The sequence below is a fragment of the Hemitrygon akajei genome, chromosome 9, assembly GCF_048418815.1.
Source record: "Hemitrygon akajei chromosome 9, sHemAka1.3, whole genome shotgun sequence".
In the NCBI taxonomy this organism is placed as follows: Eukaryota; Metazoa; Chordata; class Chondrichthyes; order Myliobatiformes; family Dasyatidae; genus Hemitrygon; species Hemitrygon akajei.
In genome coordinates this window covers 33,679,383-33,691,676 of record NC_133132.1, presented here as the reverse complement: position 1 = coordinate 33,691,676, position 12,294 = coordinate 33,679,383, and the positions used below count along the sequence as shown (strand labels likewise).

At 45.1% G+C, this 12,294-nt stretch overlaps 1 protein-coding gene across 6 annotated transcripts in view; it reads left to right on the top strand.

Annotated features, from left to right (window-relative positions):
• The first annotated feature begins 594 nt into the window (after positions 1-594).
• pnisr (PNN-interacting serine/arginine-rich protein) overlaps positions 595-12,294 on the top strand; it is a 40,903-nt gene continuing 29,203 nt past the window's right edge. The window contains exons 1-3 of one of the 6 annotated variants that reach the window (XR_012100200.1): positions 595-828; positions 7,280-7,479; positions 10,119-10,304. Coding sequence is in view for 5 of the 6 variants with exons in the window: in XM_073055742.1 (XP_072911843.1) it covers positions 7,392-7,479; positions 10,119-10,304 (274 nt within the window). In the remaining variant the exon portion in view is untranslated. Of the gene's footprint in view, positions 829-862; positions 879-7,279; positions 7,480-10,118; positions 10,305-12,294 lie in introns of those variants that run through there. The other 5 variants (XM_073055742.1, XM_073055743.1, XM_073055741.1 and 2 more) reach the window with 5 other exon arrangements.

The window sequence follows — 12,294 nt, the reverse complement described above, 5'->3', positions numbered from 1 at the left end:
TCTCCTCTCCAACCCTATCCTCTTCCCTCACCCCCTCTTCCCATCACCTTCCCCTACACCCTTCTCCCCATCCCCTCCTCCCTCCCCACCCCTTCCCCTTACTCCCTCACCAAACCCAACTCCTTACAGCTCTCCACCCCCTCTTCCTACTCCTTCCGCCATCCCAGTCCTCTTCTCCCTTCTCCTCTATACTATTCCCCCACCCTATACCTCCCCTCCCCTCCCCTCCCCTTCCCTTCCCACTGCCCCCCACCACCCTTGGCCCCTACTCCCACTCTTAAACCCCCTCCCCCTTCCCCCCACTCTCACCCCTTGCCCCTCCCCCTCCCACCCCTTAACCCCTCATCCCCGCACCACTGCCCCCTCCCCTTGCCCCCTAATCTGCTCCACCCGCCCCTGAACCCCTCCCAATTTCAGCCCACCGCACGTCGACCCCGCTCCCCCTCCCTCGCCCCCCTCTGTCCCTCCCCCTCGCCCCCCTCTGTCCCTCCCCCTCGCCCCCCTCTGTCCCTCTGCCCCGACCTCTGGGGGGAGTGGGGTCACGGAATCAGACGGGTGTGTCGGAATCGGTAGCGCTCCCTTCGATCCCGATCCTGGCCGGAGTGATGGGCGGCGGATGGGCTAAGGCCCGGGGAAGCTGAGGAGGAGGGAGTTCAGGGCCTGAGGCCCGGAGACGGGAGACTGGGTTTTGCTTCCGGGTCGGCGGTGCCGGCGCCATATTGATCGGTCCGGAGCGCGGATTCGGAGTGGCCGCCGAGGGTGGTGAGTGAAAAACCGGAGCCGATCCTGCAACGCAGCGCGCTCTCCTTTTCCCCCTTTTCAGGGGAGGTGAGTGAAAAACATCCGCGAATCCTCAGCACTCACTCGCCGTCGCCGAGGTGAATGAACCCCTCCCCCTCCATCTCCCAATGCCCTCACGCACCGTGACTAGCGGAGGTTGTGGAAAATAATAACCCCCACCCCCGTGAAACAATACCCCTCCCCGCCGTGACCGGTTGGAGATGAGGGTAAAATATCCTTCGCCGCACTCCGGCTCAGCGGCGGGGAGTGGGGAAACAGCCCGATGTACCGGGGCCCGAGTCCAGCCATGGAACCGCCTCCGCCCCGCGGGACCCTGAGTCTCCATGGAGCTTTCGCTGTTGGTGGCCGAGGGCTCGGCCTCTCACTCCCCTCCCCTAGCGGGACAGGAGACTGCCCGTGTAGTGGGACAAGGGCTCTTGGAGGGAAGGATCCCCAGTAATTTAATCAGTGGGGTGGGGGGTCTCAGCTCCCTGCGGTGAGGAGAGATTCCAGTTCCGTGGAGGAGGTGCAATTCCCCTTGGGATGGGAGGGAGGAGGTGCACCTGCCCGGGGGTCGGTTAGAGGGAGGGAAGAAGGGGTGCAGCTTCCCTAGGTGATAAAGGGGGGAGGAGTGGGGGTGCAAATCCGGAGGGGGTGCAACAGGCCTGGAACAGGAACCACGGTAGTGGGTACAGCTTCCCGAGGTGAGAAAGGGAGTGGAGAGGATTAGGGCGCAAATCCCCAGGAGGTGGAGAGGAAGGAGTGCAGCTCCCTGCGGGGTAGGAACCAGTCTGGAACTAGAACATGGCAGTGGGGTACAGCTTCCCGAGGTGAGAAAGTGGGGGGGGGCAACTCCCCAGGGAGAGGAGGAGGTTGCAATTCCCCAGGGGGTGGAGAGGAGGGTGTGCAGCTCCCTGGGTGTACAAGGAGTTGCAATCGGCCTGGAACAGGAACACAGTAGTGGGTACAGCTTCCCGAGGTGAGGAGGAGGGTGCAGTTCTCCAGGGAGTAGAGAGGAGGAGGGTGCAAATCACTAGGGAGTAGGGTGGAGAGGAATGAGTGCAGCTTCCTGGAGATAGGAGGGTGTGCTACCAGGTTGGAACAAGAACATGGTCGTGGGTACAGCTTCCCGAGGAGAGAAAGTGGGGGGGGGGGGCAACTCCCCAGGGAGAGGAGGAGGTTGCAATTCCCCAGGGGGTGGAGAGGAGGGAATACAGCTCCCTGGGAGTACGAGGGGATGCAAGCAGCCTGGCACAGGGACACGGTAGTGAGTGCAGTTTCCCGAGGTGAGGAGGAAGTTGCAGTTCAGGCCTGCCTTCCCTGTGATGATTAAATCTGTGGAGGGCATCGCCTGAGACCCGCATAGGGCCAAAGGAGAATTGCCTGCCTTCTTTCTGGTTGGGTCCACTGTAACGGTGAGATCGGATAGAATAGGACGGCAGGAAGGGTGGGTCAGTTCCTGATCTACCTTTGGCAACGGGATGGGTAACCCTAAGAAATGTAGCCATGTTACAGATATCACACCATTGGGTTGCAGTTGACGAAAGGAAGTTGTCAATGTTTTTTCTGCAAAGCCAAGGAAACTTGAGAGTGTGAAATGTAATCAGGGTTCCCACCATGTGCCAGATGAAGGTTATTAATAAAAGTGCACCCGTTACACTTATCTGGTTTAAAATAGTCCTGATCGAGACATCTATTTCAGAGTTGTTGGTCTGTGAAATACTTCATAAACATGGCATACAGAGAAACACCAAGTGTTTTTCATTTTTATTTTGAAGTATCCTACTTGGATACATCTTTATTTTTAAGAATAGAATACAATGTTGATATTTCAGTATCATTGACTAGTTAATTATGGCACAGAGCCATTTGGCCCAACGTATCCATACTTGTTCTGGTAGAAAGCAATTTAACTAATCCCCCTTCCCCTCCCCTCTTGCAACAATTCTACAAAATCTTTTAGTTTTACACTCAGTCGCCACTTCATCAGGTACACCTGCTCATTAATGTAAGTAATCAGCCAATCGTGGCGGCAACTGTCATAAAAGCATGCAGAAATGGTCTGGAGGTTCAGTTATTGTACAGACCAAACATCAGGATGAGGATATGATATGAGGAACATGTGATCTGAGTGACTTTGACCGTGGAATGATTGTTGGTGTCACACGGGATGATTTGAGTACCTCAGAAACTGCTGATCTCATGGGATTTTCATGCACAGCACTCTCTAAGGCTGGGGTTCCAATTTTTTTTTAATGCCATGGACCCCTCCTATTAACTGAGGGGTCTGTGGATCCCAGGTTGACAACCCCTGCTCTAGAATGTACAGAAATGGTGCAAAAAACAGAGAAATATCCAGAGTGGCAGTCCTGTGGAAGAAAATGCCTTGTTAATGAGAGAGGTCGGAGGAGAATGGCCACTGATTCAAGCTGACGGTAAGGCGACAGTAACTCATTACAACAGTGGTGTGCTGAAGAGCATTTCTGAATGCACAACACATCAAACCTTGAAGTGGATGGGCTACAGCAGCAGAAGACCACACCAGGTTCCGCTCCTGTAGCTAATAAAGTGGCCTCTGAATGTATGCTGCTCTGTCTAGAATGCTAAAATTGAACCTCTTACTACTGTTCTTCCAGTGATGCATTCCAGACCCAACCTGCTAGCTTTGTACTCATTTTTGGCAGCAGTGTTGTTCTGTTTCACTTGATTCTTGATGGCATACAGAGATTCGCTCCATTAATATATAATTAGAGATTTGCTGAGATCATAACTACTACATGTTATATATGGGCACCACTTGGGGTGTCGGAGGTCGGAGTTCAATTCCAGCATCCTCTGTAAGGCATCCCTGCCGTCCTCTCCATGGAACATGGGAGTTTCCTGTGGGTGCTCTGGTTTGCTCCCACATTCCAAAGGTATACTGGGTTTAGTGGTTATTGTAAGTAATCCTATGATTAGTCCAAGGTTAAATCGGGGTTGTTGGGGGTTGCTGGGGAGCGTGGCTGGAAGGGCCTATTCCGCGCTGTGTCTCAAAATAAAATACTTGTAAATGCATATTTTTATTTTATAGCTCATCCGTTTAACATTTTCATGCTGTTAAGTTGTGGAATTTGCAAGGTTACTTAGAGCTCACTGGAAAGAATCCTAGTCTAAGTTTAAACTTCCAGATCTGAGAAACAAATGTGCAGGTACTTAGAGTGACGTATGGCTGTGTAACCATAAATAAAGCAGTGACTTTATTTTAATTCCGTCTCATTAATTGGGCAGTTCGGTGGTTAGTGTAACACTACTACAGCACAGTGACCCCAAGTTCAGTTCCCACTGCTGTATGTAAGGAGTTTGTACCTTCCCCCCGCCCCCCCATCACTGCTTGGGTTTCCTCCGGGGCTCTGGTTTCCTCCACAAAGACCTACAGGTTAGTGGGTGATTTGGCCGCATGCGTGCAATTGGGCAGCACGAGCTCATTGGGCCAGATGGATCTGTTACCTGCTGTATCTCTAAATAATAAATACATTCTGAAGCACAATCATTATCAACTCTGGAATAGATCCCTCTGTACCATAATCCAACTTCCATCTTGTCTCAGCATGTTTAGCATGCAACAAGGAAAACATTGGTATAAGGTGCCTCAACCTTAAATTTTGCCATTTTTATTCCCCCCCCCCCCCCAGAAAATTTGAAGTCCAGGGCTAACGTGATTCAACATTGGTAACAAATGTATCTTATATTTTCTAATTATTGTGTAACTGTAAAACATCTTCATTCTCATTGGTTCCTTGGTCTACCTGCCTCTCTACACTAAATCTGATCCAAAAACCCATTCAAGTATAGATACAGTCGTCCAATCAGTGTAATGTAAAGCGGCTAACGTTCCTGTTATTGTCCTCCAGTTATAGTTTTGGTTCTGTAATAAGTGCACTCAAAAGCAAGAAACTTAAATTTTGCAGAGCTGCATCCTTTCACTTAATTTCTGATCTTTTTAACTTGCATAAGCAATTGAGGAGAGGTGGAATATTGTTATTTCCATATGATTGTGTTTCATGTTAATAACATAGAATGAATATAATGGAAAATAATGTGAGAAGTAGGAACACATGTGGGTTATCAAGCCCTTTGAGACTCGTCCACATTCAGCCAGATTGTGCCTGATCTTCTAAAACAAAAGCTGAAAATGCTGGAAGGACTCAGCAAGCCAGGCTGTATCTGTGGTAAAGGAAACTGCCAATGTCTTACCCTGTGAAACTAGGTTAGAACTGCTTGTTCTACATCAGCACCATTTATAAAAATCAGAATTTGGCCATTCAGGCCTCTTCCCTTATTTAAAAAAGATTAGCTATATTTGTCACATGTACATCAAAACATAATCATGGCACTCCTTTGGTCCTGATTTCCTACTAGAGCTGATTTCATCATCATTCAAAAATCTTCCTATCTCAGACTTGAATGTAATGAACATTCACAACTTTCTACGGCTAGACAGGAACAAAGGTTCACAGATCATGAAAGAATTATTCCTCACATTCCAGATTACTGGTCCAGGACAAGCATACTCTCAGCATTAACCCGCTGTGTCCTTCAATATTTTACTAAGATAACCTCAGTTATAAATTCCAAGGAAGGCCAATTCTGCTCAGTATTTCCTCAAAATACCCTCTTCATTCCAAGAATCAGTGTAATGAGCTTTTACCTAAGCCAAAGTAAGAACATACCTTAAGCATCCCTTAGCTCCTTACTCTAATAGTAGGAAGTGGTCTGAGGTGAAGAATATTGATAATGGCTGGGGTCATCCATCTTGTAAAGACACTGCCAGAAGAAGGCAATGGCAAACCACTTCTGTACAAAAATTTGCCAAGAACAATCATGGTCATGAGACCATGATCGCCTACATCATACAACATGAGACACAGTGATGGTGATGGTTTAAAGTGATATCAAAAGGGGAAACAGAAACCTCTTATTTTTACTCTATAGGTTAAACCTGGAAGATTTGTTGTAGCTAAGATCCCATAAAACACTTCTTCTCCAATGTGATTTGGAGATGACTATTCAGAAAGTGACAATAGCCTCTAGTTGTACGTGGTCTACGGAGGGAAAATTCTATATTGATTTTTAAAAAGTGATCTTTTTCATTCATTCTATCATTTAAGAGTTTGGAAATGCAAGATATATGGCTATCTCTGTCTTCACATTTTAAAATTCAAGTTTACAGTTTGATCTGGTGGATTAGAATAACATGCAAGTAGGAGATGATTGGAGGTGAGCTGGTCAGTTAAGAAACATGGCACAATAGTTGCTGTGGTGATAGAGTTCTTAGAAGACGGTGACAGATATAGATGATGGGTAAATGGAGCAGATCAAGTTGAAAGACTGTTAAAGTAGCAGAAATGAAGATGGACATTATGAAGAATAAAAACTTCCACGCAGGGTTTTAAAAAAAGAGGCAGGAAGCATAGAAAGGCATTAGTAGTTTGAAGGTAGAGTCGATGACAAAAGAATTGAGAGTTATTTTGGTCAGGGGAGCCATAACAGTATAGCATAGTCTGGGTGGAGTAGGCAAGAGGGAAGTAAGTGGCAAATTACAACTAAACAAGCCAAATTTCAAAGCTAGAATAGCAATGCAATGATCCATAAATTGATTGTGAATGTCAAAGACTTTGTTTGTGAGTTAATAAGCATTGTAGAGGAAAATAATTGGATTTTCTTGTCCTTGGGGGCAGGAAAGAGGAGCGTGCTGTACCTGTTAGCAAAAAGCAACAGGTGTTTGTAAATTTCACCACAAATGTAGAGTGTCATTTTAAAGTCCACAATATGAAGGTATTAATTAAACTCATGAAATTCTGGGATTTTAATTGTATATAGAAAAACAATAAGACGATATGAGTGACCAGTAGTGCCACATTAGGAACACTACTCACCGCGGCCACTTTATTAGATACCTCCTGTACCAAATAGAGAGGGAACTGAGTGTTCATGGTCTGCTGCTGTAGTCCACCCACTTCAAGGTTGGACATGTTGTGTGTTCGGAGATGTTCTTCCACACCCTATTGTGGTAATGCATGGTTATATGGATTACTGTCGCCTTCCTGTCAGCTTGAACCAGTCTGGACATTCTCCTCTGGTCTCTCTCATTAACAAGGTGTTTTCGCCCACAGAACTGCACCATTCTCTGTAAACTCTAGAAACCTGTGAGTAAAAGTCCTAGGAGATCAGTAGTTTCCAAGATACTCAAATCGCCCCATCTGGCAGCAACAATCATTCCACTGTCAAAGTAACTTCAATAACATTTCTTCCCCATTCTGGTGTTTGGTCTGAACAACAACTGAACCTCTTGACCGCGTGTGCGTGTTTTTATGCATTGAGTTGCTGCCACTTGACTGGCTGATGAGATAATTGCATTAACCAGCATGTCTAAAGCGGCTGTTGAATGTACATGACAGGAATAACCTTTAGCAATTTAGCCAATTGAATGTACTGAGGAATTGTATATTTTATATTCCAGGATATGTTCTCAGCTTTATGGAGTTTCTCATCCATTGAGGTAGAGTGGAAACACTACAACCTTTTATTTTTCTATTGGTAACTTTGAAACATTTATTGTTGAACCTTTGAGGATGTGGGACCAAGGTAGTCAACCTTGGCAGCAGTGGCCTTTAAGCCAGCAACAGTGGATGCAGTCATTTCAGCAGCAACAAGATCCAAGTAAGTTTCCAAAATTGAAATTCTCACAGTGCTTAACCTGTTCTTCAGAAGCATGTATTTGATTTTAATTGATGCAGGCAAAGACATTTCAAGGGAATTTGGCAATTAGTATGATTTCCTTTAACTTTGACTAATGATATAATTGTTAATCTCAATCCGTTACACTTGCTACGTAAGTTATGCAAGTTTCCAACCAATGGAATTCATGAAGGAGTCAATCCCAGCATAGTCTTCCCTGGCTTCACCTAACACCTTCTAGCTTGTACCCTTCCCCCACCACCTTATTGTGGCTTTTACCCCCTTCCCTTCCAGTCCCGATGAAGGGTCGCAGCTGAAATGTCAATTGTTTATTCATTTCCATAGATGCTGTCTGACCTGCTGAGTTCTTCCAGCACTTTGTGTGTTGCTCTGGATTTCCAGCATCTGCAGAATCTGTTGTGTTTGTAATCTTCTCTGTCTCTTACATCAGTATTGCATATCAAATCCAGCAAGTTTTCAGCTGGAGTGGAGCTAATCTATACAAAAAATGGGAATGTGCAACCTCTGTTACTTCCACTCCAGAGCCAGGTCATTTCAACCTCTGTTTCATCAAGATGCACAATGCAGACGATGCATACTTGAAGATCATCAGCTTCACCAGCATCCACAATGAAATTCTGCAAATTATGGTCAACTTTCCAAATCTTTAGAAACCACAGGGAAGGCTGATAACAATGATGAAATTCCCCAGCACTCCCACTGTGTCGCTACAGTGTTTCACCATCTTTTAAATTTTTTTGAAATTGAGATGCAGTATGGAATAGGCCCTCTGGCCCTTTGAGCCATGCCACCCAGCAATCCACAGATTTAATCAGCCTAATCACAGGACGATTTTAAATCACCAATTAGCCTACCAGCTGTCTTTGTCTGTGGCAGAAACTGGATCATCTGTAAGAAACTCAATATGGTCATGGGGAGAACGTATAATCTCCTTACAGGCAACGGTGGGAATTGAACCCGGGTCACTAGTACTGTAATATGTTGTGCTAACCACTACACTACTGTGCTACTATCTGGGGGAAGAAACATTTGAGATGACATGAAGCTTTTTGTTTTAATAGCCCTGTAACACTTTCCAGAAGGAACTTTTGGGAAAGGCAGTTTGCTGGGTGGGTAGTGACTGTAATGATTTTCCCTACTCTCTTCTTTGTCCTGGACACATACAAGTCCTCCAGTGATGGGAGACTGCTGACAATGACCTTTTCTGCTGACCCAACAGTTTGCTGTAGTTTTTGTATATGATGGCAGAATTCTGCACCAAACCCAACGGTAAGGGCTGATGTCAGGATGTTTGCTATGATGACAGTGTAAAATTGCAAAAGTATGTTCTGGGGAAGATGCCTTAAAACAATGAAGAGTGCCACATATGCACAGAGCAACAACTACATCTGCCCAGAACAGAGTACCTCTCTCATGGAGGAGGCCCAATCAATTCACCGTGCAACTGATTGGCTGCATGCGTACTTGCCACATTCCCACAATCAACCTGATATAGTACAAGGAGTTACCACCAACGTTGCTTCCTCCAAAATCTAAATCCATCAGCAGGATACCAATGTCCGTTTCCCCTCTCAGGCTACTACTTCTCAGAGACCCCTCGGGGTGGGGAAGTGATATCCCTACCAGCTCCGGAGACTATGGCCTCTGATGGCAAAGTGGCGTTCAGAATTTCTTCCAGCTGTACGTGGAAGCCCACTGTAGACAGCACGAGGAAAGCTATAAGAGAGTAGATGCTGGCATCAGGAACAATGCAGCAGCATCTGTGGGGGCAAATGGTGAAAGTCGACATTTTGGGTCAAGCCCTTCCTAGTGTGGTGGCCAATCTTTCAAGCACCTCCTGCCACACCTTTGGTGAGTCTGTGGACCCCACATTACCACATCAACTTCCCCAGAACCAAGAGAGTTGGACTGGAAATAAACCATCCTTCATCCTAAGGTACTCTCCTTGAAAATATTTTCCTTTAACCTCAACTTCAGTAATGATTATCACAGGTCGCCAGATACAGGCCAATACATCAGATGCTTATTTCAAATCCTACCGATAAAGCTGCGTTTTCTCGCTTGAGAAAATGTTCACAATGGTGTGAGTCTCAAATAGCCTCTGTCAACCAAGTCCATGGCCTGCATGTGTGACTTAGCTGCTAAGCCTGGCAGAACTGTTTCTACTGACAGGAGAAGGGGCAAAGGCAGGTTATTGGCATCTTAAAACCAGACGGTTTGGGCAGATGGGGCTTGTGGCTGGCAGCTCATCGAGGAGAAAGAAAACTGATCTCAAACTTCTACTGCCCACTCATGGGGAAGGCTTTGGGAGTAAGCCCCAAGGAAAAATCTGAAGCTGGAGTCCCAAAGGACTCCCTTTAAGTTCAATGCTGACTGGCAACTTCTGCAATGCTGCTGTATCAGTCTCTGCCATTCCTTTTGATTCATTAGCTGTATGGGCACCAGCTTACTCTCCATATCAACCCTGATCAACAAAGGGCTTCTCAGTTGAAAATACATATTGTTCTTTAAATGTAATAAATGTTAATGTACTGATGAAAAATGACAAAGCTCTGCATCCAGTGTAATATTATTTTTACAATAACCTTTTTTTTTTGCAGGTCAGATTGACTGGGCGGCATTAGCACAAGCCTGGATTGCTCAGAGAGAGGCCTCTGAGGAATCTGCAGCACCTCAACAGCCAGTGATAATACCCAATGGACAGGCAGTACATGGTATTGAAAATAGTCAAGACAATCATGGAAGCTTTCCAGGAGATCCAAATTTCAACAGAATGTGGGAACAGGGTTTGTATTCATTTACTTTCAGAGATGTTTGTTAATTTGAGAAGTCTGTCAGTTGGAACTATACTATAAGTGAGTTATTCCCTTATTCAAGACTGTTTAATGGCATTTCCAGTACTCAAGTGTAAAGGAAAATGAAATAATTGTTACTCCGGATCTGATACAACACAACAAAACCCCCACTAAGATAAAGATCACAATAATAAAAAACACAATAAATATAAATACATAATCAATCTACTTATATTAATTATATGTCCGTTAAGTGACGCGAGGCACATGAGTGTCTGTATGTAAGATGACTGACAAGAAATGATAAAGTAGTGGTGGTTGGGGGTGTGGAGGGGTGGGTTGGTGGATGGAGGTGTTGATCAGCCTTTCTGCTTGGGGAAAGTAACTGTTTTTGAATCTGGTGGTCCTGACATGGATGCTATGTAGTTTCCTCTCTGATGAGAGTATGACAAACAGTCCATGAGTGGGATGGGTGGGATCCTTCATGATTCTACTGGCTCTTTTCCGACACCTTTCCACATATGTGTTCTTGATAGCTGGTAGACTGGTGCCAGTGATGCATTGGGCATCTCTTTGCCATTCTACGCTATCCACCACTCCACCAATCTTGGTATCATCCACAAATTTACTAACCTACCCATCTACATTTTGAAGGGACTTACTCAAGCTGGAGATCTGTAATTAGTGGTGTCGTGGAGGTACCTCTGCTGGGATAAATATATATGGGATGTATCTAAATGACTTTGATGAAAATGTGGATGGGTGGGTTAGTAAATTTGTGGATGATACCAAGATTGATGGAGTTGTGGATAGTGTAAGAAGACTGGCAAAGAATATGGCATATTATAGACCAGCTGCAGATTTTGGGTTGAGAAATGGTAGATGGAATTTAACCCAGATAAATGTGAGGTGTTTCACCCCAGTAGGGCAAATGCAAAGAGACAGTTCACTGCTAAGGGCAAGGTCTTTATCAGTGTTGCTAAGCAGAGAGATCTTGGGATTCAAGTTAACAGCTCCTTGAAAGTGGCTGCACAGGTCGATAAGGTGGTTAAGAAGGCTTATAGAATACTTGCTTTTATTAGTCAAGGCATTGAGTTCAAAAGTCAGGAGGTTATGTTGCGACTTTATAATTAGGCCACATCTAGAGTATTGCCTACAGTTCTGATCTCTCCACTATAGGAAGGATGTTGCAGAGAGGTTTACCGGATGCTGCCTAGTTTAGAGGGCGTGTGCTAACACAAGAGGCTGGATAAACTTGGGTTATCTTCTCGGGAGCACAGGAGGCTGAGGGCAGATCTGATAGGGGTTTACAAGATTATGAGAGGCATAGATATAGTGGACAGAGAATATCTGTTTTGCAGGGTTGAAATGTCTAATACCCTAGGGCATGCATTGAAGGTGAGAGGGGTTTAAGGGGGATGTGAAGGGTAAGTTTTTTGCTTAGAGTTGTGGATGCCTAGAATGCACTACCTGGTATGGTGGTAGAAGCAAATACATTAAAAGCAAATGTCTTAAGAGACATTTGGATAGGCACCTGGATACAAGGAGGATGGAGGGATATGGACATGCAAACCTTCTATGTTTCTATGTGATTTATCTGCTCCAGTAAGTAATTAGCACAGTGAAGCATAGAATAAGAATGAGCAAGTTGGGCATCCAGTTATTTCCTTTGATAAGTCATATACTGTGTTACCATTCAAGTGCTTTAACCTACTTATTTTTCCCATGGGCAAGATTTGCAGAAATTTTCCTCCTTTATCTATGGACGTATTGAGGGAAGATTCAAAACAATGTATTCCACCTAGGAGAGTATTGGGGAAAAAAAGGTGGATAATATTGTGGCAAAATATATACACATTATTATTGTTTTTGTCAAAAAAATTCCTTTGTGGTGAACAATACATAGGTGATTTCTTTAACCAAATTACCTTTCTTTAAGACTAGAAGGTATGGGGGCAGAATTAAGCCATTCAGCCCATCA